Source organism: Eublepharis macularius, chromosome 18, assembly GCF_028583425.1.
Source record: "Eublepharis macularius isolate TG4126 chromosome 18, MPM_Emac_v1.0, whole genome shotgun sequence".
In the NCBI taxonomy this organism is placed as follows: Eukaryota; Metazoa; Chordata; class Lepidosauria; order Squamata; family Eublepharidae; genus Eublepharis; species Eublepharis macularius.
The window spans coordinates 40,101,595-40,124,868 of record NC_072807.1 but is presented as its reverse complement, the minus strand read 5'-3'; the positions used below and the strand labels follow the sequence as shown (position 1 = coordinate 40,124,868).

General features: G+C 54.1%; 2 protein-coding genes across 6 annotated transcripts; one reads left to right on the top strand and one right to left on the bottom strand.

The window, feature by feature from the left end:
* Positions 1-24: 24 nt before the first annotated feature.
* Positions 25-15,627, top strand: LOC129345308 (tetratricopeptide repeat protein 24-like). 4 transcript variants are annotated; one of them, XM_055002387.1, is made up of 9 exons: positions 25-600; positions 2,807-3,501; positions 4,342-4,557; positions 5,370-5,495; positions 5,583-5,711; positions 6,358-6,479; positions 9,301-9,393; positions 14,640-14,734; positions 15,587-15,627. In XM_055002387.1, exons 2-9 carry the CDS (start codon positions 2,838-2,840, stop codon positions 15,621-15,623), a joined length of 1,482 nt encoding a protein of 493 aa, XP_054858362.1. In that variant the 5' UTR covers positions 25-600; positions 2,807-2,837; the 3' UTR covers positions 15,624-15,627. The 4 variants fall into 4 exon arrangements, with proteins under 4 accessions (XP_054858362.1, XP_054858360.1, XP_054858361.1 ...); XM_055002385.1 differs by lacking the exons at positions 14,640-14,734; positions 15,587-15,627 and having other exon boundaries at positions 9,301-10,209; XM_055002386.1 differs by lacking the exons at positions 14,640-14,734; positions 15,587-15,627 and having other exon boundaries at positions 25-1,295; positions 9,301-10,209.
* LOC129345310 (uncharacterized) lies at positions 14,741-22,836 on the bottom strand. 2 transcript variants are annotated; one of them, XM_055002390.1, is made up of 3 exons: positions 22,727-22,836; positions 17,987-18,165; positions 14,741-16,184 (listed from the first exon to the last, which is right to left on the bottom strand). In XM_055002390.1, exons 2-3 carry the CDS (start codon positions 18,123-18,125, stop codon positions 15,397-15,399), a joined length of 927 nt encoding a protein of 308 aa, XP_054858365.1. In that variant the 5' UTR covers positions 18,126-18,165; positions 22,727-22,836; the 3' UTR covers positions 14,741-15,396. The 2 variants fall into 2 exon arrangements, with proteins under 2 accessions (XP_054858365.1, XP_054858364.1); XM_055002389.1 differs by lacking the exon at positions 22,727-22,836 and adding an exon at positions 22,460-22,546.
* Between the last annotated feature and the right edge of the window lie 438 nt (positions 22,837-23,274).

Below are 23,274 nucleotides of genomic sequence, written 5' to 3'. Positions count from 1 at the left end.
TCCAAGAAAAATCCAAGGAGCGTTTCGGAAGCATCTCTGCTAATGTGGAGGAAGCTTTGGGGGCCTAGTTTAGCAGGTTGGGGGGGCTGCCCTCCAAAGCACCCAGAGCAGTCGTCCCCTAAGGCCCACCAAAGCCAAGCCACCTGTTGATGGCCCCCACTGGGCAGAGCCAGAGTCGCTGCCACCATTCTTGTTTTAAAGGGGCCTAGTTGAGCAGGTCGGGATTTCTTTTTTAAAAGATGTGTGCTAGAATTAGAAAAACCAGCATTCAAGCTGAGAAGTGCCTGCCTTACGCCTGGACAGGAAAAGGTCCCCAGGTCTCAAGCACAGACCATAACCACCTCCTCTCTGCCCACCTTGGCCTGGGGGCAGCAGGTGGAGCCACGGAAAAGCCACAAAGGGCGCCCCGCCCTCCAGCCTCTGGGAGCGCCCGAGTCCCTCCCCTGCCCAGTGCCTGTTTGTTGATGGCTCCCAGGGAGAGGCTGAGCTGGTTGCCAAGGCGGTTGCCACAAACACCCAGGCAGAGCTTGGCAGAAAGGCTGAGCCGGCAGTCCTGACCCAGGCAGCCCTCCCAGCCTCCCAGTCCAAGACGTCGTCCCGGTGAGTGACGATCCATCCGCTCTGGGCACCCTCGTCTGGCAGCTTTCTAGCACCCCCTTTCCCTATTAAACCCGACTGCCCTCCCAAATGGAAAGGCCTGCACACAGAGGGCCGTGCATCAGTTCAGGGCGTTGGGTGATGATCTGCCAGACAGGACAGGAGACCTGGGGTGTGGGAGGGGCCCAAAGCCTGAACCGCAAATCCAGGTGACCCTAGTTCGAATCTTGCTCCGCCTTGAATGCACTACCTGTGATGGAGCTCCACAAGTGTCTTCTCCAGGTTGTGTCTCCTGGCCTTGACTGGCATTCCTGCACCATCCACACATCACGGCAGCCTGGAGGGCAAGGCTGTTGCCACACACGCTCATGGCGCCGCATGCTACAAGTCAGGTGCGGTTACGCTCCGACTGCTGTATCCTGCAGCAGTCCCAGAAAGGGGTCTGCAGCCCTCCCAAGATCCTTTGCAGCATCTCCAATGCTCAGAGATTTCAGAGGCCGGTCCGGAGCAATGACACTGCCTCAGCTGCCGAAGCGGGACAACCAGTGAGCACAGCGAGACCTTCCCTTTCACACGCTCGGGCCTGAGTTGCTGAGGCAAAACACCGTCCCTGCTGGGACTCTGCCCTACACAGCCTTTGGGCTTCAGCTGAGCTGCCCCCTGCCCCCCTTCTCAGGAAGGGCTGCAGAATGCCCCAGGTAAGCCAGGTGACCCCCCCCCCCAGATCTGCATCTCCCTGAATGCACCTGGGTCGCTTGCTTTGCTCCCTTCACCTCATGGCACAAATTAGTTCATCGTTGCTCCTCTCTCCTTGGCCTCCCCACTTGAAAAGAAATGGGGGAGGGAAATAAAGGAGCAAAGCAGGAGTGGCCCATGCACACACAACGCCCCCCCCCCAATACAGCAGCCACCAGATCCCTGTCCCTGGGAAGGGCCACAGGCCCAATGGCGCGTTCCAGTTTGTCACGGGAGAGAAAAGAGGGACGCCCCTCCACGACCCTTTACCACTCGTAAAAGAAGCACTGACTGCTTTGCCCTGGCAAGCGAGTCGGGGCCCCAGTGGACAAGAGGGCAGCTGGACATGGGGCCGAGATTAAAAGCAGATGAGGGCACAGCACATGCCCACTCCTGCCAGGAGCCAGCCCCGGGAAGAGGGCAATCCTGGGGAGAGGGTCTGCAGGGAGGTGAGCCGTTGATGGGGGGGGTTTGCCCTCCTTTCCCCTTTCTCTTTGGCTCTTAATAGCAAGCCCCCTCCACTTCCTGTGGGATTGCAGCAGATCCAGATCAGGTGCCAAAGTTCTGTTCTTACAGAGTTGGGTCCATTAAAGACTCTGCCCAAGAATTCATTGGCCATCGATGGGGTGCACAGTCACGCTGTCCTTGCTCAACAAGACTATACTGTGCAAGTCACATTTTGCAGCCGTGCGGTAGAAATAAGGAACTCTCCCCATGGAATCAGGAGGGGCAGAAATTTGAGGCTGCCCTTTGGATAGAGGGATGGATGGATGGATGAAGTTCTAGAGAAAGCTTAACAAGAGCTTAGGTCACTGAGATTGCATTCACATGAACTGTGCCAAAGTTAAACTGCATTTCCAAAGAACAGTCTTTTCTTGTTTTCATATGAGTTTAATTGTTTCTAAACCAATTGGAGAGCCAGTTTGGCTCGAAAGGCTGCATACAGTTGTAAGAGAGAAGGAAGGAGCCCGAGCTCTAGCAGGAAAGGAAACCAAAGGCAACTGAGGTCTATTTGTACAGCCTGGAAACCCAACATTTTATTTATTTAGCTTTATAAGAGAGGAATTTGATCTGAACGAATACAATTTTGAATTACGGGGCCTAGAAAGGAATGGGTCTGCTTCTGCCTTGTTCCTTCTACAGTGGGTGTTTCTGTGTATGTGAGTGTGTACGTGTGCACACACGCACAACTCCACAAGAGTACAGAGGGGGGATAAAACCCCTACTGGTTAGTACTTGGATGGGAGACGACCAAGGAAAAGCAGGGGCAGAGGCAGGCAATGGCAAACCACCTCTGACAGTCTTTTGCCTTGGAAACCCCAGTGGGGTTGCCATAGGTTGCCTGTGCCTTAACGGCGCTTTACACTCACACAGCCCCAGAATATATCCCTCATTGCTGAGGATTGCCAAATAAACCATTCCCGGAATGCCCCTTCACGGCCTGCATGACATGTCTCTGGCCTTCCTTTCATAGCGCCTCCCGTTCAGCAGCCATTTCTGGAAAGATGGCGTCTGCTTCAGGGCCCGGCCCAGTCAGAGGCCAGTCTGGGAACCGACCAGCAGCATCTCAAACTGAAATCCAAAGGCTGCTGAAAGCTGGAATAAAACTCTTCCACGACAATGAAGATCTCCAAGCTCTGGCCATATTCAAGAAGGCCTACCTGCTCTCGAGTCACCTTCGCGAGCCCCTTACACAGGCCAGGTGCCTCTTCAACCTGGGGGCTGCGTACATCGCCACTGGCAAGCCCCAAAAAGGCCTCAAATGCACCTGGAAGGCCAAGAAGATGGGCGCTGCGGAGAAAGACGGCGACTTCTCCTTCAACATTGCAGCAGCTTATGACAATATGAGGCAGTATGCAAAAGCAGCTGAGTTTTATGGGAAGGCCGTTAGTGAATATGAGTCCAGCAAGGCCCCGAGTGCTGCAGATGCCCTGGTAAAGCTTGCTTACTGTTTGGCAAGCACAGGAGAGTCTGCCTCGGCCGCACAGTCCTTCTGTCTTGCTGGCCGGGCCTACCAAGAGGCGCAGCAACTGGACAATGCAGCCGTGGCCATGCGGGAGGCAGCAAATTATTTCCTGAGAAGCCCAAGATGCCGCCCAGAAGATGTCCTGGAGGCCCTGCAAGAGTGCAGCCGGATATGCGCCAGGATGACCAACCCGGAACTGCTCGGTAGGGTCTGAGGTGGTCTCCCTTCCTCCTCGCCCAACTTTATTTACCCTTGGATTTGGGGGTCACCGACAGCCACCGCTCGTATCTGAAGCCGCGCCAAGACATTTGCCAGTGTCTGTCAGTATTTAATTCATGCGGGGCACTGCGCACTGGCCACAGGCTCCCGCCCCAGAATTCCAGGGCATCGCTCCGACCATCTGCCTCCCTGTTAGTGATGTGCACGTGGCTCACTGATAAAGCACATTAATTTTTTTTTGATGCAATGATTTGTATATTTGTATCAAGATTCTTTTAGCATGGCATTCTCCTGATGTGCAGGAACACACACATGCACCAGAAAAACACTGCACAAAAACAATCGGGCGGCAATCAAATATATGATCACAGCAAGGTTGCTTTTTTGCAGTGTTTTTAGCAACGTGTACATCAGTAAAATGGGGAGGGGGGGCGGATAAGATGCACATGAAGGGCAAGAGGCGGTCACCTGGGCATCCTTCAGTTCCTCAAAAGAGTTTTGCACAGGAAGACGAGGTGTGTGGCGGAGGGAGCAGAGGCCCCTGAAATGCCTGGGGAGTTGAGGGGCCACTAGGGACTCCAGAGACCCTTTCTTGCCCAGGAAGCAAAAGGGCACAGAAAGGAGAGTTAAGCCACCTGCTCTAGGATAATCAGGGGCACATCCAACCCCAAAGAGGCAGTGCATCCTTTGAGGCCAGCCCCCCCCCGCTTTGTAGCTGAAAGGAGTGCCTCCTGCTTGTGAGCCTGATCCCCCCCCCCACATGCAATTCTCACCCCCGCCGCCCCCACCCCCGCCTCCCCTCTCTCCTGTTCTGGCTCTCTTAGGCAAACTCCACAACCACCTGGGGCTGCACTACGCTGAACTGAAGTGCTTTGGCCAAGCAGAGAAGCATTTTGTCGAGGCCGTGAAGCTCTGCAGTGGGGGGAATTTCACCCTCCGCAAGAAAGCCGTCCTGTTGCAGAACTTGGGAGCCATCTACAACGCCCTGGAGGAGCCCCAACGGGCGCTCAAGTACCACGGCGAGGCGGCCGATACCTACGGTGAGACGAGGGCAGGCGCCTGCACTGGCAAAGCAAAACGGTCCCTGCAAGCTGGGCTCCCCGATGACGGGTGGAATCCAGGGACGCCTTCCAGTCCTTTTTGAGCTGCCACTCCAGAAACCTGCTCCAGAGGGCTCCCAGCCCCTACACACACTCACTAGCACAGCAACGCTAACCAAAGCCCCTTTGCAGGCCCACCTGCCAATGCACCTGTTTCTCTGGCTGGCAGGGCACTCCAAGCCTGGGCAGAACTCCTGCCCAGCCCTGCATCCTACAGCCCTTTAATGGGAGGGCCCAAGGGGGGGCAGGGGTGCTACAAACTTCCTGTCTGCCTGGCGGGCCCCTTCGCACTATGTCTCAGCTCCACCTTCCCAAAGCTCTTCTTAGTATTCTGGTAGCTAAATGGAACCTCCATGTTCAGAGACAGTATACCTCTGAGCTGCAGGTGCTGGGGGCAAGGGGTGGACACTGCTGGCCTCGTGCCCTGCTTGGAAGCTTTTGCAGAGGAATCTGAGCAGAAAGATCATTCCAGCCTAGGGAGAGGCCAATGACTTGCCCAAAGCCACAGAGAGAGGGCACGGCAGAGCCCCAGGCCTCAGCCCACCCCATCAATCCCCCCAAACATTCAAGTCATCCAGATGTTCCCAGTTCATTCCTGTCCAGTTAATCCGGCCCTACTGAAACCCTGGGCGGATCAGATCGCGCGTCACCAGGGCATCAGAGCCCTGCACAACAAACACAGGGTTACGCAAGAGAGCCAACACAGCAGAATGCATTAGGCAAACCAGGGTGAACTTGCACTCTTCATACAGGTCGCAGAACTGCAGTTTGCTTCAGTGTTGATATATGCCCAGCCCGGCTGTGGAGAAGCCGAAAGAGCACCCCACAGTCAAAACTGCACACCACAAGTGCTTCTCAGGGTCCGGTGCCACTGATAGGTGTGTGAAGCAAGGGGGACTGGGAAAGGGTGAATCCGCCGTCCCGGAGGCAATGGCTGACCTCTGTCTCCTTGGCCTCTGTCTCAGGTGTGCTTGGCGAGAGAGCAGCCCAGGCCCAGTGCCTCTACAATCTGGCCAGTGCGCACAGCCAGCAGGGGGACTATCACACGGCTCAGTTCTATCACCAGCAGGCGATGAAGGCCTTTGTGGAAGGAGGTGAGAGAAGGGGGCAGACTAAGCAGGCAGAGAGGCAGCGAGTCCTCTTTGGTGAACCACAAACTACTGCTTTGGATGTGTGGATGGCTGCGCCCCGCACAACTCCTCGGAGCATATTTCATTTCTTGGAATCAGGCCACAAGAGAAGTTCACCGGCTGTGCCAGGCCAAAAATAAAACCTGTCTAATCTTCCCAAACTGCAGGCCTGGCAAGACGAAAACAGCTTTTCTGCCTTTGGAGGTTGTGAACCTTTGGGCCAATTTCAACTGGAGATGTGTCATGTGCTGAAGCCGTTCGCATGGGAAACGGGCTCAGATTGGGATGCTCCAAGAGCCTGGAGCAAAAGGAGCCAAGCACCCCCCTGCGTTGTTGGCACTGCCTCCGGGGCTGCCGGGCTCAGACCCAGGCCCTGGGGGCAACAAGGAAGACAGGCAGGCAGACAGACCCAAAAATCCAATGGAGGAATGGAGTGAAGGAGGGACGGACGGACTTCCTTCCTTACGCCTGGGTCTGAGCCCAGTGGCTCCTGAGGCACAGCCAACCATGCTTCGGGGGGGGGGGGGCGCGCTCTGGCAACATCCACGCCATCACACCCACCCTGCTTACCAACCTCGGGCAAGCACTGATCCCATGCCCTTCCCTCCAGGTGACCTGTATGGCGAGGCCCAGGGCTGCGAAGGACTGGGGGCCACCCATCTCTGCCTGGGCCACCCGGCTCAAGCCGTCCACTATTACAAACAAGCGCTGGCTCTGTTTGAAAAGTCAAAGGTACTTTGCTATTTGCTTGTTCTGTTTGCTTGGCACACAGGAGGGGGGGGGAAGCCTCCTTTGCACGCTGCCTTGACACACACCCCCTTTCACGTACAAACGTGCCCGTTCACACCCTCTATCGCTGGTGCCTAGAGAAAAGGAACCCCATGCAGCTCTCTTCTCTTGTCTGGACAACACCCCCTTCCGCATGGAGCTTCCAGCTCCAGACAAAATGCCAAGGAAGACACCTCAGGAGAGAGACATCCCCCCCCGCCTGCGAGCCTCCTCAGCCTCCCCCTCCCCCAAAATGCAAGAGATCTTTTGAGAATCAAAACCAAATCTTTCTCCAGTCTGCTGAGGTGTCTGCTTTAAGCACTCTGCACCTTAGAGCGGTTGCCACACGTCGGATCCTACATGGATGGGAGAGTCTGACACCCCCTTGGAGCTGCCCCACTCCACATGGGCCCAACAGGTAGAGCAGCATCCTGCCTGCCGCCACAGGATCAATCCCCACCCCTGCTCAGTAACCTGGTCTCTGTGATCCAGAGGAGTTAGCCGTGTTAGTCTGTAGTAGCAAAATCAAAAAGAGTCCAGTAGCACCTTTAAGACTAACCAATTTTATTTTATTGTAGCATAAGCTTTCGAGAATCAAGTTCTCTTCATCAGATGCCTGATCCGATGCCTGATGCCTGGTCTCTGTGATAACCAAGAGCACACTTCTTGCTGGGGGGGGGCTGCCCAGATCAGAAATGGTGCACACCTCTCTCTCCTGCTGCTTCCAAACTGGAGCCCCCATGCCACCCTGCCCAGAGGCCTGTGGATCTCAGCTGGGCACTGAGGGCCATGTCGCAGCTGCCCGGGCCCCCTCTCAGCCAGCAGTGGTTCTTCAGTGTCCTTCCCAGTGCCCGCTGGCTGAGACCCCTCCACCAAGGGGGCAGCAGTGGGGCGGGGGCAAAGGGGCTGAGCACGTGCCATGCCAGGCAGACTGCAAGGCATCCCTGAGAGAGCCAGCTCCCCATCGCGTGGTGTGAGGCCACCTGGGGGCACACAGAAGCTTGCAGGGGTTTCCAGGGAACAAATTCACGGGGAGACTGTCTACATATTTCTTGTCCTTTTCGATATGTTACATAACTGTTTTAATTCCAGAGAAATGCCTTCTCTAGCAACCAGCAGGAGCATCACGGTGTGAAATAATAATAATTCATAATTCATAATAATAATAAATTCCAATCAGAATCAGTAACTCATCTCTTAAGCTGCAGGGAGCAGGACTGAGCCCATCATGGAGGGGGGCCCCAAGTTTGGCAGGGCCTCGGGAACTCCCAGCCAGCCTCTCTGGGACAGAACATTTGGAGGAGAACACGCACAGTGGCCTCCCCTGCAGAGATGAGATTCATTTGAGGTCTATGTGGCCCATCTTTCTTCCACACGCCCCTTTCTGGAGCATGTGCTGTGATCTAGAGATCAGAGCTAGAAACGCAGACACGCACCCGCAAGGGGTGGGATGGGGGACTTTGTTTCTGCTTTCATATGTGATCAATCTATCACTGACTTCAACAGCCCACAACTTCACTCAAGTTGGGCAAAGAGAGAGATTCTTTTTCCTTCTTTTCAATACACCAAAAATAACAGCTTCCAAGCCCAGATTCCACTCGGAAGCTGAAAGAGCAGAGAAGCCACAGCACAAGCGGGTCCCTGGTCCCTGATGCAACCCAAAGGGGCAGCAGAACCCTTGTGGCACTAGAGGCCAGCTCTGCACGCCAAAGCCTGTGTGCCCAGACATTCCTGCCATGGGGAGGGGGTAGCTAAACACGCGAACAGCAAAGGGGGAAAACAGGAACCATCTTCAGCCACAACGCTTATTTATTTTGTATAGATTGATTTACATCATTTTTAGAGACAAACTTTAAGAGGATCAATAACACCCCCTCCACCCCCCAAAAAGAATTCTTCCATGGCAACTGACAAAGCAGAGAAAGGGTGTGTGTTATGCACAGGCCATGAATGCAGTTGGAAAGCCCAAGTGAGCCACATGCTGGGGAAGGACAGAGGAAAAAGCAAAACTGTAGTTGAGCCAAGTGTTAGAAGGGGGTCCCCAGCCCAGTTGGCAGAGGGGCTGCCTCTTCCCGGAAGGCACTGAGAGCAAACCTACTCAAGATGCTCGACACTTGTCGGGCTCCTACAAGTTTACCTGGGAAGTGTAGTCTGGCCAGCAGCAGCAGCAGGGCCAGAAGGATGGGAAAGAGTCAGCAAGGGGGTGCCCAAAGTTGACAGGCAGCAGCAGCAGGAGCTGCCGAGGCTCTCACTGCCACCGCCACTGCTCGACTCAACCATCCCTTTGCCCAGAGAGGGGAAGGAGGCTCAGTGAGAAGGGATGGTTGCGTCTAGCAGCTGCAGGGAGAAGGAGGCTCAGCGAGAAGGGATGGTTGCGTCTAGCTGCTGCAGCAGCAGCGGCCTCAGCAGCTCCTTCTGCCACCCCTAGCCACCTGTCAGCTTTGGGCACCCCCCTCCCACTGACTCTTTCCCTCCCGTCCTTCTGGCCCTGCTGCTGCTGGTCCAACTACATTTCCCAGGTAAACTTGTGGGAACATGACACGTGTCGGGCGTCTCGTGTAGTTCAGCGGCTCTCAAATGCTGCTGACTCACCTCTGCAACCCTGTTGGACCCACCAGCCCTGCCCTTTTGGACCTGTCACCTACAGCCTCTAAAGTAGTGAGGCTGGAGACTAAGGCAGGGACTCTCTCGTGTTCTTTTCCCAAGCTGTGGCCACTTTCCCCTACAGTGGTGGGTTTGTGCCGATTCTCTCCTGATTCTATTTCTTCCTCCTTCCCCTAAACAGGAAGCATCTGAAGTCCCGCGAAAACGAATTCTGGAGAAACTGGCTGAGTGTTGCATTCCCCACATCGCTGGTTTTGTCAACTCGAGAGCAGATGTAAGACTGAGGAGAGACACAAGAACGTTGGAAGGGCAACCGCCTGAGGTGCCAGCATGCCAGCTGAGGGGCCTGGCCAAGGAATGTCCAGTTTTTGCCACTTGGGCCAAAGAGGGCAGGGGTTGGGATGGTGGAGCAGAAGAGGTTAGACCACCTGAGGGGGTCGGGCAAAGATCTGCGCCACACTAACTGGAGAAGTCCCATTGCACCAGCTGGTGCGGGGGGGGGGAGCAGGTGACCCCCCCAGGCTTCTCCAAAGGCTCTCTGGTCCGGCTGGCCTGCAGATTCTCCTCCTTGCTGGCTGAAGTGGGCAGATCTTGGCCAGCTGGCCCCAAATGGCCTCGGAACAAAAACAGGAAGCTGAGCAAGCCACAATCCTCCCCGCAAAATGCTGAAGGACAAGGCCTAGCACTCCACGCTTGAGCTTTGCTGTCACCTGTTGGGGGGGGGAGTCAGCAGAAGGCCATTGTATGCCCCCCCCCCAAGTCAGGAGACCGCATCACCAGGACAAATTAGTTAGGTGGGTAGCTATGTTGGTTTGCAGTAGAAGAGCAGGATTTGAGTTCTGGGCACCTGAGAAACCAGCAAGGTTTTCAGGGCACACGTTTTCGGGGGTCCGAGCTCCCTTCTCCAGACACAGGCGTCCCGGAAAAAAATAACTTCCCCAGACATATTTATTTCCTTGAAGCTGAACTCTCATTTCCAAACAGAAAAAGTTAATTGCTTGCCGGCTTCAGTTCAGCTGACTCTTTCACTTTCCAAGTGAGGAAGATTGTGTTTAAGAGGATTCGCAGCCTTATTAAATTAATGTTTACAGTTCTGTCTGCTACCAAAAATAATGGGTTGTCATTTTAATTAAATTATTAATAAATGCCGCAGGTTCCACTCAGAGGGGAGGGGGTCACGCTGTCCTCCTCACTCCTCCGAACGCTGGACGCAGTTTGGCCTTTAATTGGCAATCCTTGGAAACCTTCTCAGGAAAATGTAAACTGACTCCAACCTCCAGCCGGCTTCCTGCTCCTTCACTGAAATGCCCCCCACACCCAAAGCTACAGCTTTTGCATGTCAGACTTCCCTCTCGCCCCTGGCTTCAGACCAGACCCCCTCCAGTTTGGGGGAGGCAAGATGAGGAAGGAAGCCAAGAGAAAGCCTCGAAGAAGGGGAAAATATAGGGATGACCCCCCCCACACACACACCCCTCGGTATTTCTTTGCCAGGGCCCTCCAGATCGTTGCAGCCACCTCTGTCCTGAATTGGTGGAGGGTAAGGCTGTGGCCAGGGCATGGGGGAGAACGCGCTGACATGAAGTTCAGGGGAGACAGAGGAGGTGCTGGTAAAGAAGGCGGGTGTGCTTGAAGGAGCTGATCCACCGGGACAGAGGGTGTCGTACTGCAGCCAGACACGAGAATAACCACTGCAACACAAGGTCTGATGGAAACCATTTCCAACACTGATAAACTGGCACAGTTCAGGGCAGATCTTACTAGGAGAGGGCTGACTTCATGGTCTGACCAACTATCCGTCTCTAATTTGATAGGCTTTCAAGGGGACTTTCGAATAACCATCTCTGGACTGGGAGCCTGGGTGTTTACGATGGTTCCTAGCAATGTTTTTTTTAAAATTCAGTTCCCAGAATGCAAGCTGTAACGAAATGGTTTCCAGGGGTGAAATGAGTGCCAGTTGCTGTTATTCTGTCTTTACAGAAAGGGGAGGAAATGTTCCCCATGAGGTCTGATGGGCTGTGGGGCCAGGGAGGGGCCTGCAGGAGTCTTGGTAGGGGACGCCCTTCTTCCTGGACTACAACTCCCAGCTGCCCCTGGGCCAAGAAAGGGCGGGAAAAATAAGGGGTGGAGCCGGAATGGAGAGACTCAGCCGATCCTGAGGGGAAGGGGAAAGGGAGTCGCCCTCTTGGTTGAGGAAGGAGAGGCTCCCGCTGCGGGGGGGGGGGACACCCGGGTGCCTGGGCCCTCAATGTGAGGGGGGGGCCTGGGAGGCAGCAGAGAGGACAGAAAGGGGGGGACCTTCTTCCCTGAGGCCCCCACCCCACGCCCTAAAGGTAGAGTAGGGAGCAGAGTGGTAGGGAACGCAGGCGGCGGTCCTCCTCAGTTTGATTTTCTGCCCTGTGGGGTTCTGAACAGGGGGGGTCTACACCCTTATGTGTGTGGTGCCTTTACCCGCTTTGTATGTAGTGCTCTGTATATAGTTATTGAATTATACTTTTTTGGAATATAAAGGACCGTGTGGTGCTCTGACTACGTAAGCTCCCCCACTTGGCACGCTACAGGGAGTGGGTTGCCACTTCTCCAGGGCCCAACCAGAGATTGGGGAATGCACTTCCCAGTAAGGAACCTCAGCCGGAGGGGTCTCACTGCCCCTCAGTCAGGCGGTGTAAAATTCAGTGAGTGGTGGCAGCGACGGAGAGGGTGAGCCACGCCCACCAGGGACGGTGGGGCTAGCAGGCCATTGACGGCGGCTCAGTTGCCCAGACTGAGAGCCAAGCGCCCGTGCCGCCACACAAGCCTTGCCCTAGGAAAACAGCACAGGGGCTTCCCCCTCCCCATTTTCTGTCTGCCCTTCTCGGAGCTTCAACAAACCATTGTGGCTTCATTTTTCTGTGTGTTAAAAGGCACCCGTGATGATTAGCTGAAAACTCTGTGTGGGTACAGAAAACTCTCTCCGCTGCTTTATTGTGCGTTCGCAGCGAGAAATCATGTCTCACAGCTTACAGGGGTTGGCTGTGGAGAGCGGAGCGTCCTTTGAAACTTCCCAACAGCACTTCCTACCACTGTGGAAATATAATGAGCACCGTCCGCGGCTGTAAAATGAGAAGGGCACCATTGGCTGGGACCACGTTCTGACAGCAGCCTTTGGGACAGCCCTCTGACAGCCAATGGCAGGGCTCCCCTGTAGCTCCTGATTTTTCTTAGGATGTCAACCAACATGCACTGAAAGGGACCCAAGTCATGGTTTCAAGGCAAGCGCATTCATGATGGCCATTCACTTACATGGCGAACACGAATGGCGCCTTCAGGGGGCTCTCTGGAGTGGACACTGGCGGCTCGTACCATGAGCGAGAGTCACAGTTGTACCCCGGATTTCAGACCCTAGAACTGAATAGGAGCCAGAGTCGGCCCTCATTTGCATAGCCCCACCCCTTCCTCTCTATGCCCCTCCCAGAAGTTTCATTCCTTGCAATAATGGAAACCAGGAATTGGCTGGTATCGGGAGTTTTGGCTTCTCCTTAGCAGATGGAGGTTTCCCTGGCACTGATTAGGGACCCACCCCAGTGGAAGACATCCCCAGAATGCACGTTGGAAGGGGAAATCCTGGGCCTCACTAACACAGTCGCTCAGTTACATTTGGGACAAAGTGGCTTCTAGCTCAACAAAGCCATTCTTGGGTCTCCTTGCTTTGCCTCCTCCCAGGCAAATCCTCCCCGTGCCTCCACAGCAAGTGGCCAAACATTTCACTTCTTTCTTTGGGGCTTTTTTCCCTGCCTGCTTTGGAAGCCTGGCAAAAATCCTAATTAATGCCCCAAGAGCTTCTCCTAAATCCAAACCAATTGGCTCTTGAAAAATTAAACTTTGTAGAGGTGTCTGTTACTTCTTTCATAAACCCCCCACGACTTCCTCGATCCCTTTCTCCCTACCTTTGCTTGAAGCAGGAGGGCAAAGGATTGCATTTGGGAAACAGCACCAGGGAGGGGACAGTTCATTCCCCCCCCTTACCCAGCACCAGTCTTGACCTTTCTAGGGTCAAACTCCACATCCAGAGTTCCAGTCCTGGCTTTCAAGCAAACCTACAGCCTTCCCCCCCCCTCTCAAAACCATGAGAATAGGGTGAGGGCACAGACGCTCCAGGTCACGAAAGGGGTGAGGGCACAGACCCTCCAGGTCACGAAAGGGGTGAGGGCACAGACACTCCAGGTCACGAAAGGGGTGAGGGCACAGGCTCTCCCGGTCACGAAAGGGGTGAGGGCACAGGCTCTCCCGGTCACGAAAGGGGTGAGGGCACAGACTCTCCAGGCGCATAATTTTGGCCCAGTCCCGCAAGCCAACAGAGCTCTTCTACCCAACAGGTGGCAGAAAAAAAAGTGCAATTTATTAAAGTAGCAGGAGGGGGCTGTAATTTTCAGTATTGAGTACGGTGTTCTCACTACGAGAGGCCCCCGTCTCCACAGTCAAAAACAGAGGCTCAGACAAGGAAGTGGGTAAATATACTCAGTAGAGCAGAAGGGGCCCAAGGTGACTGGCCGGCCCTTCGAAGACCGACACGGCCAGATTTGCCGCTTAAGCCCCACTTGAGAGCTGCAAATATTATTTCGTGAAAAATTAATCCCTTCTACCTACCAAGGACGCGCATCCAAGAAGACAAAAGATCTGTTTAGAGCGAACATTTACCTCCTGCTCTTGTGAGATGGGGGATACAAATCTATCACAGTAACAACAACCAACAATTTCAATGCACAAATTTGTGTCGTGTCAAATGCAGCGCCGTTCACAGAAGCTAGTTCAGACATTCGGCTGCCAAGTGGAGAAATACCAAGTCTAGATACAGGCGTGTATGAACTGACAATACATGTCGATTCACACGAAATGGTGGTTATCAGAGGGTAAGTCAGGCTCCCTGGCCATATGGGCAGGACGTTGTTTGTTATGTATTGAGCTAGCTTCGGGGAGAACTAGGCTCCTAAGGTGACCAATCCTATTAGGAATTGGGATGTCAGCAACCAATCGTTATTCCTTGGACATGAGCCTTTTGCAGTCAAGTAAACAGGATGCCTTTTGTTTAGTGCATGCAAATGAAGGATCCTAAAGCCCATGTTCTTATTGGGTTGTTATGGATATGGGGTGGAGTTGGGAGTGTATATATTGTGGCCCCCTCGGGGCCAGTTGTTCTTCTCTTGTACAATAGACTATACTATGAGCTGAAGTCACTGCCTGGCTGAATCACTTGCGGGGCCTACCCCAGTACATAATATTGTTCTTACGGAGGGCACCGGCTAGACAACAGTTGGAGGTCCCCGATACACCCCCATCTAGACCCACACAGGGAAAGGCAGCAGGGGCTGTGGGAGAAGGGACCTCACTTCCTCCTGGCCTGCTCAGAATGGCAGCTCTGGTAGTAAGATGCTGAGGTATTTTTTAAAATAATAATTATTTTTCATCTTGAAAGAGACATCATTTGCTGCTAAAGTTGCACATAAAAGATAACCACTTTTATTGTTTATGTCCTTCATACCACAGGAAGTGGAGTTTCCCCACGTAACATCCAGAAAAACACCATCAGAAGACACCCTGAACACAACTTCCAGCAAGGCTGCACATGCTCCCTTTTCCAGGTGAATTTTAGCGGGAAGCTTTGTTGCAATGATTCTGGGCGTATTACTTTTTCCGGGTTACAGTGTTCAATCGTGATTTCTTGGTTTAAAATTGTGATTCTGTGGTTATTGGTTTAATAATGAATTTACAGTTTTATGGAAACTTTTATTGATGGTTTTGCTGTTGATCCTTGGAAATTGTCTTGAATAAAGAGATGTACAGAAGATAATTTGCCCTAACAAATAATTTAATGGGCACCACGTGAGTCCTGAAAGACAGTCATCGTGAGTGGGTAAGCCTTGCCATCCTGAAACATGGCAGCTGTAGCTGGGGGCGCGGTCTGAAGGGACATGATACAGACCCTGTGCAGAAGTCCAGTGGGGGGGGGCATCATGTGTGTGTGGGTCTAGCAATTCCATGGAGGAGGAAAGGCAGGATCGCCATGCGACAGGAACGAAAGCATTTCCTGGGCTTCGTCTTTTCTGCAGTTGGCTTGCTCAGATTGGCCTTTTCCAAGTCTTGGCCACAACAACTGGTCAAGAACTTCAAAACTTGGCTGCCAGATTGGTGAGCATCTTCTAAAACTAGAGACAGAGAGACAACCGTGCATCTTCCGCCCCCATCCATGTCATTTCCAGTAAAACAGTTTTTTGAAAACAACAGAGAAGCCTGCCAAACCTATTTAACCAGCACTGAGGCATACATTCTCTTCCCAAGACACCTTGGAAAAAAATCTTTCTGTTGCCCCCTGAGCTCGCCAGGGAGTCTCCCTAGCCCGTGGCTCTTCCCCTGGCTGACCCTTATCCAGACATTTCCTTCCCTCCTTCCCCTCCTGGCTGTCCGCCCCCTTCTGCCATTCTTTTTCTTTCCAGCTGGAAGAGCGAGGAACAGAAGATAATGATATGCTAGCAGTGGAAAGGCCTGATTTGTTTGGAACCAATAAAAGTGCCTTCCTGTTGCCAGAGAACAAAAGGAGGCAACTGAGAGAGGAAGAGACGTCTCTGGTGTGCAGCTGCTGCTCCAGCGCAATAACACCCCTCCCCCCCCACACACAAACAAACAGACCCCCATCATGGGGAAGGGCTCTCCTCCAGGGTCCATGAAAGCAGCCTGGGCATTTCTCCCTCTCCAGTTCCGTTCCTGTGTGCAGAACCCGCCCCAAGACAAGCATCATGCGACCCAAGCCCACAAGCCCAGCATCCCTTGCGATGACCCAGAGAAGCCAGAACTGGGTCCTGGACACCGACCCCTCCTGGAAATGGACCCGCTGCTTGCAGATGCTCTCTGGACAGAACCAACTCAGAAACCCGGGTCCCAGCTGCTCTGCTTCAGCATTCTGCACCCCCCAAAGAAAGCTTTTGAAAATCCTCTTTGGTGTCACCGCCAGCCTGTCTTCTCTCCTTGCCAGACCCGATGAGATGACCGCACCGGCGCCATCTTCGCAGCGTCCCAGGAGTGCTGTACTGTTCCCTTCCAAGAGAAAACTATTATGTAGGCTGGAATCCAAGTCTGACAAATTCAAAATGGGGTTCAAGCTGCTTCCTGGGAACTGAGTGCTATGAACTGCCCCCAAACAAACAGGGGTGGGGGCTCTCCTACCTTCTACGCAGAGCTTGGCACATCCTAGCAAATCCTGCAAAAATGCCCATTTAATGCACACGTGGGGCTGCTGGGGCTTCACAGCTGCACCAGGACCACACGACGGCCACGGCAGTGGTCCAAGTGAGGATCTACACACAGCCCACTGCCTCTGGATCACCCAGCCGGCAGGCCCCCTGCTCGAGAGCTGGATGATACAACCAGAGTCCCCACAGCAGCCAGGCGTCCCCAGCATAGGAGGCCGTGAGGCATCCAAAGTGTGTGACCCTCATGGGGAAGTCAGCCCCACGGGGCTTTCTCCCTTGTAAGGGAGCTTAGACAGAATGTTGGTGCTGGGCAGGGACTTCAGCCTCACCTAACCACGTGTGCAGTCAAGGACAGGCCAAGGGTCCCAGCAGGTTTGCAGCCTTGGGACTGGCAAGAGACAAGTGGCCTTTCAGGCAGCAGACAGGTGCCGTTTCCTCACAAGGACACGGGAGTGAATTATACCCACAGGCAAAGCTGGAAAAGGAGAAGCGGTTTGGGACTGGGTTGCCTGTTCTAAATTTTGCCCTGCACCTTCCAGACAGGTTTTTTTAATTAAAAAGAAATGAAACAAACAGCTCCTCGTTAAGCACAGAAGTGTTCTCACAGAGCATTAAAAAGTACTTTAACCAAAATACAAACCAGACACGAAACCAGAAGCAATATTGACTGGGCCACAGTCTAATACCTGCGAGTCTGTTCTGGGAGCAATTCAAGAAAATACATGTGTATGGCAAGGTATCTTTCAGCTCTAAGTGTGCACCTGCCAATATTCCACACCTCGAAGCAGGTCTAGTCCTATGCTTTAGTGGGAGGGGCGACTGGCAGATGGGAGCGGCCTCCCACAGGCAGAAAGCAGGCAGAAAGCAGGCGCTGGAGCGACGTGCAAGCAGATGAACCCCCCCCCAACCAAGGAAAAAGCAACTAGGCCAGGCAAGCCCCGGCACTGGAGCTCCTGTACACCATGCAGAGGACACGAGGCCCATTTTACACCTGAGGAATACCAAGGTGCACAGATAAATAGCAAGCCCAAACCACACTATTGTTAATAGCAACAATAATTAAAAAAATACCACCACTCTCAAAATTTTCCAGGCTGGTAGAGTGCTGTCCCATTCCACTGCCATCCAAATTAGCACTCCGCGGTGAATGGCAGAGGCACAATGATTTTAAAACTGTACTGCCAGGACTATAAATAAGCCGGGAATGAGCTTCCCACTTCCAAGGGCCGCCTGGCAGGACCCTCTTCCGGCAAGGCCCCTCCCACACCAGGTGGCAGTGCCAGCCGCCAAGAGACCCCTCACCCTGCCCCGGGGCTTCTCCCCTGTGATACTCTATGCACGCTGAGGGGAAAGGGCAGGCACCCTCCGGCGCAGGCTCTGGAACTGCCTGGGCCTAGGCACAAAGGCCTGTCTCAGCAGAGCGCTGCCTGCTCTAGGACACACCCAGGCAGTGGCTTTCATCCGACAGGAGGGCGCTGGGGTGGGGTGGGGGAGCAGCGTGGGGCTTCACATCCTCCAACTTGGGAGGCCAGCCCAAAGCTGGGGCTCTGTTTCGAGTCAGCTTGCTGGGTGATGGGCAAACATCTTAAACATCTGCCCAAGGAGCAGGGATGCTCACAAAATATTCATAAGCCCACGTTAGCATACCTTTGATCTGTGAGAATGGCCGAGGCAGTAAAGCTGTCATCGTGAGAGAAGGGCTTCTTTCACTCCTGGAGGAGAAACCTCTGAGCTGAATAAATGGCAGAGCTGGCAGTGGCACGGAACGTGGGTGAACACTCCACATGTCCAAGCAGCAAAGCCAGAGGATGTTCACAGTCCAGCCTCTGTGAGATTAGGGAATGTTGTAAATTTGGCTGGGATTGAAATTTCTTCAAAAACTGACTCATTCTGCTCCCCCCCCCCCGGTAAGAGTCCTGATCCTGAAAATGCATTTCCGGTATTTAATGGAGTTTCTGCAGGTGGATCAAATGCGCCAGGTGTGGTGATGATGAGCGCTCTGCGTGGGAAAACAACAGCATCCAGCCATGAGCTCCTGCACATGAAACCTCATGCGCTTAATCCATGTGCATCCCTTTACCAAAACCTCCAAAAGCTTGCACACTGGGGCTCTGGGTGGGGAGCGCCACATGCTGACGCCAGCCAAAAAACCTTCAAACTGGGTATGGATTTGTTAATGTCCGCACCCCAAACTGAATGACACAAAGTTAATGTATTATCATTCAAAAATATTGAGAGTCCAATAGCTGCTGTGTTTTGTGAATATTCAACTGCATATTATCTCTCTTCCCTCCCATTTAAATCAAATCATATTTCGCATACTGAATATGCTGCACAGCAGACGACCATTTGCTTCCTTTACATCCATATAGCATCAATAAAGTTCAGATACACAATAGCCTATTTTGGTAATGAAAAGAAACACGGACACCGTCACACCAGGCGAGACTTGGCTTAAAAGACACCACCTTGCGGGGCGGGGGGGCAGCTGAGGGCTGATTGAAGCGAAGGAGGACGGAACCAACTAACGGCATCCGGGCAGTCCTGCACCATCTGGGATCTCCTTTCCTGGGTGGGCTCCAGCCTCTAAACTTCCAGTGGCGTCATTTCGACTGTAAACTTCCTACTGTGTGGTCAGAAAGGATGGAGAATTCCCCACTCATCACCCCATTCCTGCAACGACATTCTGCACAGTTTTAGCAAGCCAAGCCTGTGAATCCGGTTTTCAATGCATTCTGCAGTTCAGCGCCAAAAGGGCCAATGCCGGAGGATGCCGACGTCCAAATGCAAACACATCCCAGAATTTCTGCATGTTCCTTGGCCGTAGTTCTGCCATAACAAAAGCACCGACTGTTGAATCTGTATTCAGCAGGCAGCAAAGAGCTTCCCAAGCCTCAAGTGTGTCTTTTTTTAAAAAGCAAAGCTGTAAGTAACAGCCTGAGCAAGACTGTAAGTGGGATTAAAGCTTCAGCCCTCCACAGAGCTTGCAAAAAACCAATTAGGAGAAGAAAAGGTGGCAGAGGCCGCCAAGAACCAGGAGCCAGGAGGGTCTACCACGCAACACACGGGGGCGGGGAGGGTTCACTCTACAGGTGAAACAATTGCTAGTTTGTTGGGGGGGGCAACTGGCATCACTTCAGTGCATTGGAGAATGAAGTCCTGTTTCCACCACCAGCACAGAGGGTGGAGCCACACATGCTGCTAAGCGGGCACACCAGCCCACAAGCTCTACTGGCTGCTGTCCACTGTCTTGTGTCCCGGCCGCTTCCTGGGTGATGGCTGTGATTTTTTCATGCACTGTGAGCCAGTGGACACTCCACCTTCTGCAGCATCACCTCATGCAACCTGCAACTGTGGCTGGGCACGCGCCCTGGAACAGATCTCAAGGAAAGGAGCGGGCCTGGACTAGGACCCAGCCGTCCCCGTCCCCCCGTCCCCCCCCCACTAGGGGAAGAATTGTGCAGGAGTGACAGCAGCAGGAGGCCGAGTGGGGCAGCGGGGCCACGGACGCCCTGGCTGCTTGGAAGGGGAGGCCACCCAGAGCCAGCTGGTGGTTTGGAGGTCCAAGTAAGCCCTGCCCAGGTCCTCCGGTGACTCCCTCTGCCCAGCAGCGAGGCAGGCGGCTTCAGCTGGTGCGGCAGTTTATGCCCAACGTCTCTCGTGCCCATTGGTGGGGGGTGTCAAGGCTGGAGGGCCCTGCCCCTGACTCGGACGTCTAACATCCAAAGCCCCCCCCACCGCCTGAAAAAGTTCCAACCCACTTATTCTACACCTTGAATTATTTCATGAGCCTCTCTGTGGGGTGTGTGTGTGTGGGGGGGTGAGCGAGGAGGAACAGGAGGAAGGATTATGAACTGATGCATCATATGGAGGAAGTAGAGAGAAAACCGCTTCCTTACGGCTTGGGGCATCACGAAGAAGCTGATGAGCAGAAGATTCAAGGCCAGCCCAGGGAGGACACTGGCACATGGCAGGACCCACTGGGGATGATGGGCAGGGGGTTGAAAAGGGACCGTGCAAAGGGACGGAGGAGAAGAGGTGGGGCTACCCATGGCTGCTAGCCAGCAGGGCTCCATGTTCAGAGCCAGAAATCCCCAGACACCACTTGAGGGCCAGTGCAGAGTAGCTGGCTGAGTGCAGGGCTCAGACCTGGGTTCATATCCCCACCTGCCACAAAGCATGCTGGGAGACCCGGGTACCCGTCACTCTCTCCCCACCCAACTCACCTTACAGGGTTGTTGGGATAAAATGGGAAAGGGAGAGCCGGGCATGCTGCCCCGAGGAAGTAACGCAGAGGAAAGGCAGGGTAAAACATGTTCACACTGAGACAAAGTTGGGTGAGTGCCCTGCTGGGCTGCTTCCCAAGGGCACCTCTCTACCCGCTCTTGGAAACAGGATATGGGGTGAGATGGATGCTCAGCCTCGGTGGGCAACCTCCTTCGGTGGGCTTTCCTCAGTAGGCGCTGCCAAGGAGGCCATGCCTTCTCCCACCAGGGCGCAGTTCTCCAGCCCCTCTATTATCCTGCATTTTGGGGAACAGCAGCACACATTTCCTCCTAAGTGATGTCAGTAGCTCAAAGGCAAGATTACCAAGGAATGGACACCCCCCCCTCCAATTTGCATGAAACAAATAGCTGCTCCGGTGGTGGTTGCCGGGACAGAAGAGTGCCTTTGAAGGCTTGCAAGCAATTATACTTTTTCTCTTTTCAAATCAATGTCTGAGGTTTTTTCCTCATTTTTAAAGCAAGATTGTTATTTGCAAACTACATTGCCTGGCCAGGCTACATTTCTCATTAAATTACTGCAGTATCAGTTTGAAGAGAAAACAGCTGAAGAGGGAATAAAAGAGGCAGAAGGAGACAGATGCCTCCTGGGAGCCAAAAGTCCAGAGAAGGAGCCAAGGAAGAAAAATCTGAGAACACACCAAAGGTCATCTAGCCCAGCCCCCCATCAGATCAGTGCATCCTATGTAGAACATCATGTGCCGCAGGCAGGCATAACCGGTGCATTGCAAAAGCTGTTGGGTACAAATTCAACAGGGGCAGCTTTTCCCTGGATGGGAGACTGAGCTGCAGTGTCAGGGACTGGGCTCTCACTGGAGGGACAAATGAATCTTTTGCACAGGGCACAGCTGGGCAGACCTGGAAGAGATTCCTGGCCTCACTGTCCTCTCCCCGCAACCGAGTTCTGAGCTGCTTACAAAATTTTAAACACTCACAGACAAACGATAAAACCCATAAAATACAACCAGCCGTCAAGCACAGACAGGGAGTGCATCAAATGCCTTTTCCAAAGCGTGCCTGGACAGCAACTTTGCCTTTCTGGCATCCCAAAAGGAGCACCGAGGACGAGGCCTCTGGCCGGAGCCCTGTGGCCACTGACTCCTCCGCAGCATCGCCAGGGACCCTGCATGGCGCATGGGGAGCCCTGGGACAGCCCTGAGCAGGGCAGAGGGCACGGCCCAGGCCCCAGAACCCCCCGGGACTCAAAAGAGCCGCTGGGCAGCCCCCCGGAACGCCTGCTCCTTCAGAAGCGCCATCTCCGTCGTGAGCGTCAGATGTGCACCTGCAAATTGTCTGCCTAGCGAGATGTTTTTGAGAGCCAGTGTGGTGCAGTTAGAGGGTCAGGCTAGGATCAACGCCCCCCACGCCCCCCAGCACTGCCATGGAAGGTCACGGGGCCAGTCCCGCACTCTCACAGCCTGGCCTACCTCAAAGGGTTGTTGTGAGGATAGCATGGAGGAAAGGAGAAGGATGTAAGCCGCTGGGTCCCACTGAGGAGAGAGGCGGCGTACCAATGAAGCAAAGAAACAAATAGAAGCGAGGCTGCGTTCCTAGTACCAGGAGGAGGGGGCCCCAGAGTCCGCGAGAGCTTCGGTCGCAGTCATGCCTTGTTAGTCTTGAAGGTGCCACCAGATTCCTGTTCCTGTATTCGGAGAAAGGCCCAGTTCCCTTCCAAAGGGGCTACCAGGTGCTCTTCCGTTCTGTCCACTCAGTGGTCCAGCCCAGGACTGTCTTCTCTGGCTTAACTAGGAACTCCTTATTACAACACCACCCGGAAGAGCCCCGACCCCACGCAGACTGTGCAAGCAAACGACACACACTCTGATCTCTTTCCCACCTCGGTCCCAGCAGGGTCTCCTTCGCCTGGCCTCAGGTCCTGCTGGGAGGGGAGCCCATTTCCCCTCTGCCATGCTCTGCGCCAGGGCTTGGGTGCAGACAAAGGAGGGTTCTGCTGGCCAGCCCAAGCCCCGGCCTCTCACGCCCACCCGTGCTTCCCAAAGCACCTCACCCTCCCCGCCTGCCCTGGCTCTTTCAGGCCTGGTTATCCATTTCCCTCCTGCCTGGCTGTGCAAACATCTTAGCAGGACTCGTCCCTGGTGCTGACCTGTGGCTTTTCCTGGCTCCCCTTCAGTTGGGACTCTGGGATTGCTTCTCCCTGCTCAAACGTGGTATCCGTCTGGGCAGCTGGGGAGGGGGGGCGGCTTGTCAAGCCGGGCAGGGCAGGGACACCACATTCTGCCCTCCAGCAGACTCTCTTCCAGCAAGTTCCTCTGAGCACACGATTTCAGCACCACCCCTGGAAAACTCCCTCTCCAGCTTATTCCGTTGTGAATGAATGGGTTTTCTCATGAGGAGGTTTCCACACCACGTTGTGCTCAAGTTTATATCTAACAGTGCAGGGTTCAATTGGCATGGTTAATGGATGGGGGGGGGGGCGCTCCCAACCAGGCTCCTCGCAGGCATTTAGAAGCTTTGCACCTGCCTCAAGAACTGGGAGCTGCTCCCTTCAGCCTGCAGCTTGGGCAGCGCTTGGTCCCGAATGCTTCCCCTGGTCCTCGCAGATGGAAAAGGCCGCCTGATGGGCAAAGGCCCTGGGCTGCTCCCTCCCCAGCTGGCTACGCAGCCCTTTCGAACATCCCATTCTGAGCGTTG